The sequence below is a fragment of the Cyanistes caeruleus genome, chromosome 17 (assembly GCF_971803275.1).
Source record: "Cyanistes caeruleus chromosome 17, bCyaCae1.hap1.1, whole genome shotgun sequence".
NCBI classification, from domain to species: domain Eukaryota; kingdom Metazoa; phylum Chordata; class Aves; order Passeriformes; family Paridae; genus Cyanistes; species Cyanistes caeruleus.
This window is the reverse complement of record NC_141717.1, coordinates 817597-834809: the sequence shown is the minus strand read 5'-3', so window position 1 is coordinate 834809 and position 17213 is coordinate 817597. Positions and strand designations below refer to the sequence as shown.

Below are 17213 nucleotides of genomic sequence, written 5' to 3'. Positions count from 1 at the left end.
TATTAAGGTCATTATCGTGTTGTCCATTCCTTCCAAAAAGCATCTCCAACACTGCTGTTTCTCTCAGGTGTTGGATCCTTCCTCCATGGTCTTCCATGGCTTTTTATGATGTTGCTCCAGCAGTCTGTTCCCGTAAACAAACCTCTCTTACATTTGCTAGAAGCCACTCCTGGAAAGAAAGGTATGGATGCTAACTATGAAGCAGGCAGCAGAGTGCCTGTGGAATAGCAGGCCGCATAACTTTCTCAATCTTGCTTGAGAAAGTGACCTGGGAAATCATAAGGAGGAATTAAAACAATCCTCAGAGATAGAAAACAGCCTTGCAGGTGCTGTCTGTTCCTTGTTTTCTTGCAAGAGAAGGTCGAAGGGTGGTGAACCCCACTGACCAATGACGGTGATGTTAGTTTACTAACCAATAAGTTTTACTTTTCTGTACTTTCACGTATCGGTCTATAAAGAAGATCTTAGGCAATAAACAGGGAGAAATTCTCCAGTTTGACTCCAAAAGAGAGTTTGTGTCATTCTTCTCACTGTTCCCAATAGAGCGACAGAAAGGGGTCCTGGCTCCCTCACAAACACCTGCTCAATGGCCACATCCCAGACCAAGGAATCCAACAGCCTTGCCATCAAATTGCATGCCTGTACCCGTAAGGTTCCAAACTTGTATCAACCAAGCCAAAAAGCCTCACCCCCTCCATCATGTAATGCCTTTCTGCAGACTGCAGAGACTGTCTGACAACAGGGACTCAGTGACGATCTCCAGCTCTGGCTCTTCTGCTGGTTGTGGGGGCCCTGGTTCCCCATCATCATTAGCTGGGCACACCAAATTGGTTTTACTGTTCCTCTTCTGCAAAGGGGTGACTGCTGTGGCCCCCTGGAACCTGGACATTTGTAACATCTGTTTGTTCCGCTACTGCACCATCCACCTTTTCCTCTGACTGCAGGTGGTTCTGCACTGGTGGTCAGTGTCCCTGACCTCTGTGGCAGGTGTTGGGACAGCTATACAAGGTAACCTCACCCTGTCTCTGAATGGTGGATGTACCTCACTGAATACAAACATAGAAAAGTATATGATATCTTTAACTTCTAGGGGAAATATTAACTCTTCAGAAGCTGTTGTTGTAGACCCAAAGAAGTGAGTGAAGGGCTGGGAGAAAATTCCTCCCTGTGTTGCTTCCTCACTATAGGTAGCATTATTAAGGAAACCCCAAAGATACAGACTTCATCTGTGATAGTTATATAGCCTTGTGCCCACATTCCAGAAGAAGATTATAAGCACTGAATTCCTCACCTTATTGACCCATTCTACAAACTGGGAAATAGCCACAATGGCCTTAGTTATAGGACCCATGTTTAAATAATGACCTGCAAACAGGAAAAACAGCCATGATCATATGCCAACCAAACCAGGGTAGGCTAGACCATATAGTGCTGCCTAATACGGTTTCTATATCCAGTACACAAATGGGTTACTCAAGAATTATTATTCTCTTTTCATCCTTTCCTCTCAATGCCCTTGGGCCCCACCTTAGTCACCAATTAATATACTGGTTTAAAAGACATGTGTGTGCCAAGGAAGGCAGGAATCTTCCTGGAATGGAAAGATGGCCTCTCCCTCCAAATTATTATAACTTCAAAAATACAGGGCTCCCAGGAAAAAAGATGGGAAAAGGAATCTTTGCATGTCCTTTACTAGGAAATATATATATAAAACAGAACAAACAAAAAAAAAACCCCAACGAAAATTTCCCCTTTGGTGTAGTTACGGCCATAAGCGGCAGGGGACGCTGTTGGCGAGGCAGAGGGGCTGCAGGGGATGCGCTATTTCTGGACAATGCTCCCTATCCTGTTTTCTGGAAAAGGCTTGAATGGGAAAGCTGACACGATCAATTTATTAGCAGATGTATAAGATACTTATGTCACACATTTTTCCTACACCCTGGACCTTTTGTTACTGAAGCTTCTTAATAAAACACTTGGATTCTCCGTTTTCACAGCACAGGATGGTGTTAGAGACCCTCACTCTACCAAAATAGAGCAAGCAAATGCCATTGCTTTTTCAATATTTCCCACTCTTATGAGAAAACAGAATAATAGCAAATATAAATTTACTTTCTCTTGAAAGTCACCATATATATTTTTTTTCCTTATAAAAAATAATGGGGATTGTTCTCACATATGAAGAAGCACTGCAACAGAACATTAAGTATAACAGAAACACTCAAAAACTGAAAAAACTTAATGATATGGTATAAAACCCAACAACCAAAGATGCTGGAGAGCCTAAAGCAGAAGTTTTGCCTTTTAGCACAATGCTAGTGGCAAAAAACACTGCTCATTAATATAAAACTTTTAAAATTTAAATTTATGACAGTTACACTCAGGATTTCTCTCCTGCATACATCAAAATGCTATTAAGGCATAGAATGGCAGTGTTGCACCTCATTGTGACAAATGAAAATATTCCAAATAAATAAAAATGCTGCATTCTGATGCTTAACGTTAAAATATATAGTGTCCCTTTCTAGATGGCACATCTCATCAAAGACTATTTTGCTGTATATACGAATTTTTATTACTACCACCGAAATGCAACTTTACATTGAGAAAGTGACAAATAGAAAAAAAAACCAAAACTGATTAATAAAATAATGCATTTAGTCAGATTTTCTTGCTTTTTAAATAAATTTATGTAAAATTTACTTTCCTGATAATCTTTTTTTTCCAGAAAATAATTTCAGGGAGTTGAATACAAAGGTTTTGCCAGTGAGCTATATGATGGAGAGACTAGCTACAAGCAGGGAGTATTTCTGCCCATTTCAATTTTGTTACTTGATTCTCAGGGATTTTCCTCCCACTTCTGAAGGAGGACCAGCCTCCGCTGGAACACATATCCATACGATAGAGATCACGTTCATCTGTTTCACAAAGATGGTCTATTTATCTAAAGTTTGTGAAGTCCCACTAACATTCAAGGAGGCTCTTTCCTTTCTTACCTTTATCTGAGTGACATTTCCTTCAAGTTCTGTGGATGCCTGGAACTTCCACTTCTCCTTGCCCTCCAAAGCCCATGTGCTCTGATCAGATCCCGCTGCTTTCTTCCACATCGCGACTCTACCCTTGCTAGTTCCAGCTGCCAAGATAGCTACCATTCACAAACATTTCAGGCATCTCATCTTGGACTTCAGAAAAACAAACCCACATCACACAATATAACAGGCAGCAAACTCTGGTTCTTGGGTACTGAGAAGCCACTTTCCAGTAGCAGAATTTCTTGCCTCACTGCAAATCAACATCCTAGTCCTATACTGGAGAACTTTTCTGGAAAAACAATGGGAGAAGCTCCACATGGCAAGGTGCATCTTCTAAGCTACCAGATGAAGTTATTTTTTTAAATGCATCAGACAACTACTTCATTTTAACTTTTTCTTAGACTATAGAACTACTGAATATCCTGAGCTAGAAGAGACCTCAAGGGTCATCCAGTCCAGCTCTTGGCCCTACACAGGACTGTCCCAGGAATCCCAGCATGTGCCTGAGAGTGTCATCCAATCCTCCTTTACCTCTGGCAGCCTTGAAGCTTCCCTGGGGAGCCTGTTCAGTGTCCAACCACCCTCTGGGGGAAGAAACTTTTCCTGATACCCAGTCTAACCCTCCCCTGGCTGGACACAGCTATGGCTGTTTCCTTGGGTCCCATCACAGCTCACAAAGACCAGAAGTCAGATCTGCCCCTCATGAGGAAGCTGCCCCATAGATGTTCCCCCCTCAGTCTCCTCCCAGATGAACAAGCCAAGTGACCTCAGCCGTTCTTCCTACAGCTTGTGTTTATTTTTAAATAGCTAATTTTGTAGTCACTCTGGGCAACCAACCCCTGAAAACCATTGCAGCAGACATCAGCTGTGCCTATGGTAGCAAACAAGGTGGTGCTGAGGAGCAGCTCTGTAGAAAGGATCTGTTGTAAGGATCTGGCATATACATGATACATGCCACTAAGCCCTATTTTGCATTAGCTGTAGTGCAGGCTTGTAGACTGAATGCCCAAAGCCCTATTTTGCATTAGCTGTAGTGCAGGCTTGTAGACTGAATGCCCAAAACATGTTGGAGTGCATTAGGTGGACTCCAGGGCTACTTGTGTCAAAGGGAATCCAGCTCACGTGCCATGAGACAGCTCCACAGTGAGTCCAAGTGTAGTTGAGTATCGAATTATTTCCCTGCACCTTTCAAGGCACATTTCCAATCCAAACTAAATCTTCTACACCACATACTACCACTGAGATCCTCAGTCACAAGACAAACATACTGAAATTATCACAGGGCATGGAAAGCTGAGGTTTGACAAGGTTTAGGACCAAAGATCATAGCTGCCATGTTATTTCTCACCTTTAGCACTGCAGTAAGACACACAATTAATACATTCTTCCCTCTCAAAGCCGAATTGCATGTCTAGGGAGAGCACATAGTTCTCATCTCGATCCAAATCCCAGAACCTAAGGCACACAAAACAAGAGTGTTAACAATGCTTTTCTTTCCAGGTGTCTTGCCAAACACAGTCAATAGGATGCTGTACATGGCATTAATTTACTATTTCCACAATATAGGTATTCTGCAATACCTAGATAATTTAATTTTTAAAATTAAATTGTCAGCAGCTGCCTATGGAGTGTGAATTTATTTTGAATTTTTTTTTTTTAAATTCCTTTTCCTTTGACTTTTTAATCTGCAGCATGTTTAGGGTATTCTCCTATGAAGTAAGAAGTCATTCCTAACTTTTGGAGGCAGGGTGTCCAGGGGCCCGTGCCCAGGAGTAGGCTTCTGCCTCCCAAGCCACCCCTACCTAGAACTCGGGCTGCACTTGGAGTGCCAAACACCTCTGACAAACTGACACCAGGAACTGAGGAGGGGTGAGTTTTGTTTTCTCATGAAAAAGGGCCACCGTTCTAGTCTAGGGGCCTGTGGCTGGGAGCAGACTTCTGCCTCTGAAAATTATGAATGGAGCGGGATTTTTTTTTTAAAAAAAAAAGCTTTAAAAAAAAATAAAAGCGTGAGGGCTAGTTTCAATTTTCTTCCTCCCTAATGACACTTCCTCCTCTATTTTAAGAATACTCCTGGGTTAACCAGTAGTCCTTTTGATTACAGATTTATTTTTGAGAACTAAATATTGCCATGAAGCTATTCCCTCTTGATACTTGGTCTTTATTGAATTCTCACAAAATTAACAAAAGATTCTGTCTGATAGTAGCAGACAGCTCAATAAAGGGAAATACAGATATTAATGGAACACTCCCACCCTCCCAAAAGGTGTGAGGAACAGGTAGAGCAGGTCATAGTAAAGAGAACAAAGAAAAAAGGTAAAACTACAGAACACAGTAACTCAACAGCATGGCAAAGCAACACACTTTAAAGGATTAGGGACAGAAGTAATTTAAATACTTGTCTTATAGTAAAAAAAACATCCTGAAAAGTAAGCACTTTTTTCTGGTTGCTGATGCTATGAGTATATTAAGGATCAGACAGTAACACTGGCAAGAAGAGCAAAGGGGCTGTATTTCCATGCAAAACCCCCAACCAGATTTATTTTCAGAAGAAATCAATAACAGTACTCAAGGAAGGAACAGAATAGGTACCACTGCCTGACAAAATAAAATACCTAGAGAGAAAGCAAACCATACCAAATTAGTTTCTGTCCTCGAGGAAAAAAAAAATCATTTAATTTCTTTACTTATTTTGACAAAAAAAACTAGGAAATATTGGGATTTTTTCATTATTGGTAAAAAACCCCCAGCCAACATTTCAGAAAAATATTCAGTTTATTACAGACTGTAACTTTTAGCTGGCCCTTCTCCGAGGCAGCCCAGAAAAACTTTCATTCTTACCTGATGACTGTCTCACCTAATGCTGTAACAATCAGACTATGGTCTATTAAAATCATGTCTGCAGAATGACCAGTCTTCCCACTCAACTTCACCTGTTAACCATAAGCAAATATATACATTTACAGAAGGTGGGAGGAGCACGCTGAAGGACACTAACCATCTGAACTGCATAGTTTGGCTAAAAAGTAAAAATAAGAAAATAACTAGAGCTATCTGTCAATTCAGACAGACATATTCAGACCATTCAGACAACGATCACCATAAAATACATGAAGACTGCATGTATAAATTTAATAAAAGAAACCTTGTAGTGGTTTAATTAAGTAGATAAGGAGCAGTATTTCACTCTTGCACTAGTTCTTCTCCTAGAGTTTAATAAAGATTCCTTTAAAATGTCAAATTCCAGATCTTACTTCAAGTCAAACATAAGTAATGATCAAAAAGAAGTGGACATTCCTGTAATACACAAGCGTTCAGTCTTTTTCTGTCATGGATAACAAGATAAAAATATCTTAGGAAAGTGAAGGTTTGAGGTCTACCCAGAAGCAGCATTTTGTAATACTGTAGGACAGGGCGTGAGGCATTTCCTCTTTAATTTCCGGAGCTCCTCAGTCTTTCCACTGAGGAGATACAGGCCTCTAATAGGGTGGAGATAGCTTCTTCATATATCTGGGGTTTGGTAACCAAATAGTCCATGTTTTGTTCTCCTTCCTTCCATGACATCACTCAGAGTAAGTTCGCATATGACACCAGCACACTCTGTAGGAATTTCCACCCTGTTTTGTGTACACTGGATGTTGTCTGGATTAGTAGAGAATTGCTCGTTATTTGAAAATATTATCTCCACCATAGCTAATTCTCTCAGATACCAGATACCTTGCTCCATGGTGTTCCACTTGTCTCAGTGCACTAAAAGGTCATCTTTCCTAGGAAACCTTTCCCTCACATTTGACAGAAGTTGCATTCAGAGGCTCAGAGTTTCTGGTCTCTTCCTAATCCTCTGGTCAATATTTGCATCCCAGGACATGGATCCCAGTTGCAAAGTGTCACTACCATCTAATTTCATATCATGGGCCATGATAGCCCAGCATCAGAGCACCCAGGTCACCAGGGGCTCACCTGACTGAAGGCTGATATCTTTTTGTATGTCTTGCAGCTCACTCAGGGAAAGGTTCGGGTGATTATCTCTGGCCCTGCCTCCTCCTCCTGTTGTGAGGGCCCTGCTTCCTCTTCATCACTCACTACATGAACTGATTTGGTCTTGGATTTCTTCTTCTGCATACAGGCAAGTGCTCTTAGCACAGGTTGTTCTTGTGGGTAAGCTGCATTTTGAATGCCCATGATGCCTGCTGCTCTGCCTTCCTCGTCCTCCTTCTGAGGGTGCTGTACAGAAATAAGCAGTGTCCAGTAAATAGTAGCCAGGGTCCAGCATGTTCCATAACTTCACACCTTTCTGGAACTGCCACAGCAATTTTCTTTCAAACACTTTATCAGTAATTGTACAACCTGTAGTTGTTCAAGAAAACTTCCGAACCAGGAGTAGAGTACTCTTTCAAACGCTGGCCCATTTTCCCCCACATGCCACACCACTAATGATTGATAAATCATGGGGCATGTCTCTGGACAACTTCCCTAGAAATCTCTGTCCTAAATCTTAACATGGTATCTGCTGGACAGAGGAGAGATATCATTATCATATATATTAAACATATCAATGAGGGCACACTTCCCCTAACACCCAAAGAGAATTCAAATTCTCAAAAGCTGTTGTAGCAGACCTGAAGGAGAAGAAAAGGATAAAAGGCTGGGAAAAATCATCCTTCCTTCTTTCCCCCACAGGCTGGGTATGATTATTAATGAATCTTCAGAGGTAGGAGCCAAGGCCAGGACAGGAGAGAAACACTGAATACACATCAGAAATGACCCCCATTGCCTTTGATTTTATCATGCCATAAACTGGTATCACATAGTACAGCAGTTTTGATCCTTCTCCTTGCTTTGAAACAGATTACTGTGGTGGATACACAGTGCATATGCAGAAGTATATACAGGGTTAGATATTACACCCACATGAACAGACCAAGAAACACTGGAACCAGGAGCTCTCTACCTAAAACACAAATGCTTAGATCAAAGTTTTCTCAATTGTCTTGAGCCTTACCTTGGGCACCAATTAAATGTGGTGGTTTAACACCAGCAAAAAAATTAAACGCCAAATAAGCCATGGGTTTTCTCCTGTCCCTTCCAGTAAGGGAGGGACACGTGCAGAGACTATGGATTAAGATAATTACTGAAAGCAAAAAGCAGTGGAATAAGAAACACAAAGTAATAACAGCAATATGAATAAAAAAATATATATATCCAAAACCAGAAGGTGTTTTAGCCATAAAAAATTAGTTTTACGTGGCTGCTGAGACCAAAACCAAAATGGTGGATGCTTCCCATAGGTTGCATCCACATGACTTCCCAAGGCTTCTGCACGCCGTCACAAACAAAGGCAGTATGGCAAGAGGCTTCTTGCCCCCCCAGGCCAAGACAATGAAAAACAATGACAAATAGACCCCCCCCAAAAGCTTCTGGGTTCAGTTGCACACAAGTGCTCGCACTGTCGCTTCTACCACTCTGCCATACTGGGGATTGATCCTACACGTTGCTGCCACTTCCCTGCAATTCTGCTGCACTCCTTTTGGCTTGGCTTAGCTGGAATGGACTTGACTTGGCTCCCATTGGCTGGACTGAGGGCCTTCCCTGTCTCCTGCCTGCAGTCTCCCCGCTGGTGCTGCCATTCAGCACACATCAGTTCTGTGTTCCACCGCTTTCCTTTCAGCACCATGCCCCATAGCTATGTCTCGAAGAAAATGGGAGAGGGTGGATGGCAGGGGCAGAAGACAGAGTCTGTAGGGCTGATGCCGACAACCTTTCCGTAAGAGAGAACAAGGCAGAATGCTGCCCACTTCTGAGGTGTGTGCATTTTCTCCCCAAAACCAGTGATGATATAGGTGGTATAGAATAACTCAGCTGTACCTACATGGTGCTAAGTGCCGCCCACCTCTGCAACCAGGACAACTGGAATTTCCAATTTTTCTCTAATTCACTAAGAAACTGAAAGTAAGTGCAAAAGAATTAAGATAGGGTCAAAATGAAAAAAAATATGAAAAAAACAGGAAAACAAGATGAAAAGCATCTTTCCAAGTTCAGTAACACATCATTCTATTCCACTTTCATATTAGCTATTTTTGCCTCTTCATCAACATATTATCTGAGAAACAAACATGAGAGTTGATTCATTTGAAAACAAAATAGTGATAATCAAAAAAACCAAAAGAATACTTATAAAGAATAAATTTTACAACTTTACTCTGTAGTATGACTCTTACCTTCATGAGCTCTTCTGCCTCTCCCTCGGGAGAAACTGAGTGTAAGGACAACTGCAGATTCTCTGTTATTACAAGTAAAACATCTCTCTCCTCTAGCAACAGGAGCTTTTGGACCAGACTGTCCGTGGACAATACCTGCCTTGACTTCCCTTTCTCATTCACATAGTGCACAGAACCTGTAGCAGAAATAAAGAAGGTGCAGATTTTAGTCGACAGCTTTCAGCTACAAAAGCCAAAGTTGATGCTTTCTACCTTAAGAAAACATTCCTCAAGTGTTGAAAAGGTAAAAATTACAGAAATTCTTTCATTTTCTAGTTTGTCTCAGGATAGAGATTACCATAGCTGACCAGTGCAATAAACGAAAGCATATTGCTAAAGCATATATTTGGATTAGAAAATTCAAAGGGGAATACTTTAAATAATTTTAAACTGCAAGTAACTTTTTGTATGAATGATAGCTTCTAAAATCTCCCATCACAGAAACAAATCTGTGAAAGAAGAATGGCAGTTAAAAATTGGTTCAATTTACAGCAGAGTTTAAATAACAGAAAAACGTGGAGCTGAAGTTCTTAATTGTTTAGGAAACACTGCGCCACACAGCAAATACAGCTTTAATCCATAATCTGACTGGCAAATGGGACAGCGTTTTTCTAAAAACACTGACAACAGCAACTAATGCACCTATCAACATTTAAAAAGTCATTGCAATGTCATTAAGTTGTACTACTCTATAAATCATAGTCACAGAATCATTAAGGTTGGAAAAAACCTCCAAAATCATCAAGGCCAGCCTTTGATCAAGTACCACCACACCCACTGAACCATATAATGAAGTGCCACATCTAGTCATTTTTGAACACTACCTGGGATGATGACTCCACCACTGCCCTGGGCAGCCCATTCCAATGTTTAAAAACCCTTCCTGTGAAGAAATTCCTCCTGATGTCCAGTGTGCCCTCCCCTGGCACAGCTTGAGGCTGTTTCCCTGATAAAATCTAATTTTATCTACATTTGTGTGCTAGAGATTGTTTTCCTCATATTCACTTCTTCAGGAACCTGACTAACCCAGGTTAGAACAAGACCACCCTGAAGATTGCAAGATTTCAGTAATTTTATTCATTTCTTACCAAACATTCTACAACTCCTATGAATACCCAATTAAATATATGAATATGAGGGATATATGAATATACCTGAGCTGTCAGATATATGAACACAAGACTATCATGCACTGAGTTATTTTGAAGCTCAGTGAAGTATTTTGAAGTATTTGAAGGAAACAATTTCCCAGCCAAATGGAAAAGTGACTTTGCTCTTACCATCTGTCAAAGCGATAAAGAGGGAGAGACCTTCTTGGACTGTCGTTTTCAGAGGTGGTCCTATTCCAGCTTTCTCCCAGTTAAACTTATCCAAGGCTTTCTCATCACCACTCACAGCTGCTTTTGCCAGCTGCACAAAGTCTCTGCAAAGAGAGATACTTCATTCCTAATTCTTTTCATAACAGAGTAGTTTCAGTCTCAAAGAATGGATGAGCAGTTAATAAAGCATATTGTGTAAAAAGAATAAAGATCTTTCATATGCTGATTGAAAAAAGGGCAAACTCAAAAAGATACAAAACAAAATTTCAATATTATTTTTCATCTGCACTGTTTCACCTCTTTTTTCAAAACACATGACTATTTTTACAGAAATGCAAAACAGAAAAGCCCAGACAAGGAAAACTCTTTTTTACTACAGCTGCTTCCCATTTCTTGCTTGGACAGGAAAGAAATAATAATGTTTAAGAACTGACTTTTAATTTAATTATTTTTGACAATAATATAATGATAATTGTGTTTCCAATGTGTTTATAGTTTTCCACAATCAGCAATATTGCTAATTACAAGAGCTAAGACAGAAGAGTCAACAGCAATGGACAGAAGATGTGGATAAGAGAAAGAAGATCAGCTGCTGCACACAGGGCACAGAACTAGCTACCAGAACAGAAGAGCTTGGAAATATAGGGCAGTTAGGAGAAGAACATTTTTTTATGTATTTAAAAGTAGTTCATTTGTAGATAGAACTTTCTTTCTGTGGAACAAGACAAAGACCTGGTCTAGCAGAGCTCTGATGGGGTCAGTACTCACTCGCCAGGAAGGGGTGGCCGAAAGACACAATGACACAAGCATTTCCCATATTCCTGCTTAAGCAGGGCAGGACCCTGGACTCTGCCTCGATGGTCCATTTTCCACAGAAACAAGACACCATACTAGAAAAGGACAAGTTAATTCATTACTCAGATGAGAATCCACACTCTAGCTACTCACTGTACATAAAAATAAATGTTTTATTGACAGAGCAGCACTCTTCCTTTTGTTTAGTTGACACATACAGTTACTCCCACTTAAAACTAAGCTACAGGAAATCAAAGTTATTTTTAACACTATATTATTTACTTACTTTAATTATCTAAAAAAAACTTGTTGGTCCAAAACTTTTTTAGTTAAATCACACTGCCAGAGCAATTAAATGGAACAATCTTGATTTTCCTCTGCAAGTAGCAGATGTAAATATTTATCTTGATAACATCCTTTCCACATTTTTTCTTGCAAGTAGTCTGATAGCTTACCTTTTAGCAATTGAAAAAAGGATAGCAGAGCATATGGATCCCTCAGTAAGTACATATAAAACTGATGTAGATGAGCATGGGTATATGATTAGACACATGAAGTCACAGGATGAAAAAAGACTAAGGGCAGAATTTCTGAATTTCTGGAGCTTTTGTCCTCTTTCTGAGCAGATATTCAGGAACTTACATTTAGAAAAAATAATCTTGTAACTAGAATAATCATAGATAAAGAAAGGAAGTCTGGTTAGCTAATTAACTCAACAGTGGTAAACACAGACGAGCCCTCCAGCCTGGCACAGGTGCTGACATAACTCACACCCTGCAGTGCCAGCTCAGGGGCAACAAACCCCTGGTGACTGAAATGAATGGAGACAAATTCCAACAAACCGACTTACAGTACATGCTCACAGTTGGTATGCTAAGATGATTATTTATTGTTTATTATACTAGTGCTCATGAAACCAAATTGCACTTGGGAGCCTCCCATGTAAGCACGACATGAAAAAATCCAGCAACTATTTTCAATATCAAGTTCAATCTTATTTTATTTCATTAGGATGGACAACAGTAAAGTAGTTTTAGAATTTGCTCTGTTTTTATTAACTGTTTTCAATGAAGTATCATCCTTCTCCTACAAGTTAGACTGATAGCAGTGGTCATTTATTCTTCACAATTCTAACTAGAAGCCACACAGGATGCAGCCAAGGCCTTCCAAGGTAACATTTTCTTTCTTTTTTTCCCTAAGATTTAAAGTTCTAACTTCTTTTCGACAGTAAAATGGTAATAATTATACCATCCAAGTCTGTTTATTAAGTGCAATGTGTCTTGCAGCTTAAAGAATACCACTCAGCTGTGCAACTGTGACACTGCTGTCCCAAGAAAACATTTGCAGTTCATAAAATGTTTGCTAGTTACCTCTGAAAATCACAGGATCCTATGAACTTGTTGGTTTCTCCTCTTACTCTTCCATCAGCTTTATATGTCATCAGTTTCCAAGGATCCAAATTAAAACCACCTTGCACCATTTATAAGATGGAGGAAAAGCCTGCAGCTTTCTAAAGCTGCTGACCTTCCTTCCATCTCCTTTTGGATAGTCCAGCCTGTATCCAGATAACCTACTTGCAATCTCAATTCTTAGACTGGAACACATGAGATTGGAAACAAAACAAGATCACTACCTCTCCTAAGTGTCACTGGAAAGGATGCAGAACATGTCTGTTTTCAAATGATATTTTTAAAGGACACAGGACAATGACCAAATCATCTATCTAAATGTCCTTTACAAATGGAGATATTCTCTAATTCCATCCTGTAGCTTCCCAATCATTTTTAAAAACCCAAAGCTTTAGTTCCTTGGTATGAAAGCTATTGGCCTTCCAAATAGGCCTTCATTATAGAAAGCACCTACATCCTCTGTGTGATCAAAATGTGGAAATCATCCATGTTATTTTTACTTAAAACAAATTAAGAGCTTCTGATTTTCACAGCATCCTATTCCAACTTTACAAAGTTATTTTCAAATCATTTTCTTGCATTTCAGGATGTATGATGACAGAAATGCTAGTGAAGATAATGCTCAGTTGGAAGTGACTCACACAGATCATCAAGTCCAACTCCTGGCCCTGCACAGACACCCCAACAATCCCACCCTGTGCCCAAAAGAGCATTGTCCAAATGCTCCTGGAGCTCTGGCAGACTTGTAGCTCTGACCATTCCCTGGGGAGCCTTTCCAGTGTCCTACCACCCCCTGGGAAAATAAGGAAAGAAACCAAATCAGGGTCCAAATACCTATCTTCTTTCTAAAGGTTTTCCTCTAATATGAGCAGAGAATGATCCTGGTAGCACTCACCTAATGGAAGTTTCCTAAATACAAACCCTCATGGGGAAAATATTAAAAATAAACTTATAAACTCTTGGGAAATATGTAGGAAATTAAGCATATCTGTGCTGCACCTCAGACCCATAGCATAGCGACACTGGTTTGAAATCAATTTGAAAACAATTTGTTCATAAATGTAAGCTCTGTCTACATCAATGTACTGTCTCATTATGATTAAGGCCTCAGCTACACTGAGATGTGTCCATCTTTTGCCTGGGCAAAACTTTCTCTTTTCCAAGAAAGAAGATTATAAATTGTCTTTTTAATCAATTTTGAATTTCTGCATTTCTGTCAAATGCAGCAGCAGAACTTTACAAACAATGAATTAAAATAATTTTTTCCTCAGAATAAAAATTCTGATGTATAGGTAAGAGCAGAACTGAAATTCTTGAGCAAGCTCAAGTTTGTATCAGGGAAAATACAGAAAATAATTCTTTTTTTTTCTTCACTGGCTGGCTTGGGAACTAGCAAAATCAGAATCTTCCATGAATACTTAATCCTGGATATTCAATAGTTACTTTCTCACGTCACTATATAAAAGGGCAACCAGGTCATCAAGAAATAGAGTATCACATTTCCCAATACAATCAATTTGACACAATTTTAAGGCATTAATAAAACCAGAAAAGGAGAGATTAGTATGGGTTTCCTGTGAGCACTGCTCTGCACTCACTACGGATGCATACGTTGTAGCTGCATTTGTTTCCCAACATCTAGGCTTTATTCCTGAGTGACATAAAATTTTTGCATGGACAGGAGCAAAAGAATTCAAATTGTCTATACCTTAATTATTCCATCCATGAAAGAGCATTAAACCTTCATCAACACTCAGCACTCACTGAGATCTGACACTTAAGAAAAATTATAGAACAGCAATTCTTTATTTGTAGAATAACACTGTAGAAAAAGTTAAAACACTAAGATTTGATTTTATTCCCTAACAGTTTTAATTTTTACCTAAGGAAAGGAAATTACTCTCCCACACAACTCTCCCTTCCCCATGGATCTCCACTACATGATCCCTTCCCATTACAAAGCTTTCAAGATTGTGTTCCACATCAAACCCATGCAGCATTTCAGCTACTCACTCCATCCCCAGATGCAAGGCAGGTACCACTTGTACTCCAGCTCAGGGCTGTGATTTTGGTGCTGTGATTTGGGGGTACAGTGTGCTGCTCCTTGTCTTGTTTGTTCAGTATCAGAACTTCTCCGGTCTCCCATCCTGATGCCAGAATGGGTCTGGAAGGGTGCCACGCAAGTAATGTGACCTGAAAGCTTCTCTCAATACGGCAATCAGGCACATGTTCTCCCTGGAAACAGAAATCAGTGTGAGCTCAGTCCAATGAAAACTCAGCAGACAAACATTCAGATTCACAGCCCAGTCAATACAAAGCTTTCTTTCCCGTATAGAGGATATAAGAAGGCTTTGAGCACATTTCAAGGTAAAAAGAAATTCCAGCTATTGAAAAAGAATAAGTAATTATTTATTTATTATTTTTTGTCACTAAGGACATAGAATAATCTAATGCTTCAACAGCTCTTAAAGGCAGATCCTCCTTTGGGCACAGTTCGCAAGAATATTACATACAAATCATTTAACCTAAGTATTTATTTTTCCATTTGTTAAACTTGGATGACAATTTTTTCAGAATACACTTTAAGAAGTACACATTTTATAGGCTATCATATTAACAGGCTTACGTGTTTCAGTCTGCTGCTAGATACCTTTAAAAATTATGCAACCTGAAGTCTTACACAAGGCTCTCATACAAAAGTTAGGGTGTGCAAAATAAATATCTGTCTATAGGCAAAAAATCAGTTCAGTCTTGAGGTGGTGGAATGATTTGTTGAATTTCTATTTCTTAGTATGTTCTATTCACTTAAGAGTTAACAAGAAGCACCAGCATGTGTTGTAAGTCTGGAATTCTCACACTATGAGAAGCTAAAAGCAAATCAGTAACCATCATAAACAAGACTTACAGGCTGTAATCATCACATTTCAAAGGAAAGATCAATTTAATTTATTAAGATCTTTTTAAAAATACATATAATGAGTGGCTACGAATCTGTCATGTTCTAGATAGCACAGGACATAGTAATTAAAACCCAGAGACATTTGAGGAGGAAAAGTAAGCCTGCAAAACCAGAGATGAAAAATGTGAAGTTTTAAATTAGGACAATAATGAAATTGTTGAGAGAAGCTGTGACTTCTCACACATCTCTGACAGTGTTCAAGACCAGGTTGGATAGGACTTGGAGTAACCTGGTCTATGGAAAGTGTCCCTGCACATGGCAGGTGGTTGGGATGTGATCTTAAATGTACCTTCCAATCCAAACCATCCTGCGATTCTGTGACTATATCGAGACCAAAAGCAAAGTTGCTGATTTTTTACCTGTTCCAGGTAGATATCCACACAGCCCCCAGCTGCTGTGCTGATGGAAGCAACTGCCAGGAGTGGATGAAGTGGGTGCCAGGCTATATGGGAAGAGGAGGCAATGGAGTCAGGAGCATCTGTTCGATGATCCACATATACAGCCATAACAACAGGACCTGTCACAGACTGCACACCTGTACAAGGAAAACAAACATCTCATCAACTATGCTTGTATCGATAATACATATACACTACATATACACCATATTATATTTATGTAATATATAATAACTACATATAACATAGCATTAAAACATAGGGGGAAAGTAAAATTACAGCATCATCTTGTCACACATACTACACAGACATTGGAAAAGTCAGAGTGGCATTTAAAGAAAAAAAAAAGAGAGAAACACTGAGCCTCATACTCTGTAGATTCAGTGTGTATAGGCTGGTACCAGTCTCTCACCTGCGCCTTGTGCTGGCCTACTTCAAAGGACTCTGAAATAACTCAGAATTTACCAGAAAGTTACTTCCAGTACTTCATATCCAAAGATGTTACTTAAAGTACAGACTGAAGTCTTTTATGTTGTAAAGTCTCGTGTCTGGGCTTTCAAAGTAAGTTTCAACAGTTGTCACCACTTTGGAGCTTGTACGGTTGAAATCACATATTATCTGCTATTTACACTGAAACTATTACCAACATTTGAATGCAAAAATAAGTGCTGATGTTGTACAGAAAATAACATGCGAACAAAACTCTTTTCAGTGTTATGGGTCAGAAACAGAGGGTACCACTAATAATCTGTAATAATTTATACACAGAAATGGTCTTTGGGATTTGTGTCATGGGATCCAGTTGGCTCAGTTTCAAAACAGCTGGAGAAAAGCATCTCAAATTACTAGCAAATAATCACAGTGTCATAGAGTTCAGTGGGTCAACTGGTCCAGCCTCCCTGTTCAAGCAGGGTGTTCCCAGAGCACAAAGCATTAGGATTATGTCCCGACAATTCTGGGATATCCACAATGAGGCTGACTTCACATTCTCTCTGGGGCAGCCAGTCACCCACACAGTAAAGCTCTTCCTCATAGATGGATGAA

At 39.7% G+C, this 17213-nt stretch overlaps 1 protein-coding gene across 17 annotated transcripts in view; it reads right to left on the bottom strand.

Moving 5' to 3' along the window:
- Positions 1-17213, bottom strand: part of IFT140 (intraflagellar transport 140) — a 90681-nt gene that overhangs the window by 64837 nt on the left and 8631 nt on the right. For all 17 annotated transcript variants that reach the window (XM_086855109.1, XM_086855099.1, XM_086855104.1 and 14 more), the window contains 8 exons: positions 16131-16306; positions 14826-15047; positions 11377-11498; positions 10570-10712; positions 9251-9426; positions 5874-5965; positions 4381-4487; positions 2997-3145 (listed from right to left, as the gene is read on the bottom strand). In XM_086855109.1, the coding sequence (XP_086711235.1) occupies positions 2997-3145; positions 4381-4487; positions 5874-5965; positions 9251-9426; positions 10570-10712; positions 11377-11498; positions 14826-15047; positions 16131-16277 (1158 nt within the window). In that variant the 5' untranslated portion in view covers positions 16278-16306. The remainder of the gene's footprint in view (positions 1-2996; positions 3146-4380; positions 4488-5873; positions 5966-9250; positions 9427-10569; positions 10713-11376; positions 11499-14825; positions 15048-16130; positions 16307-17213) is intronic.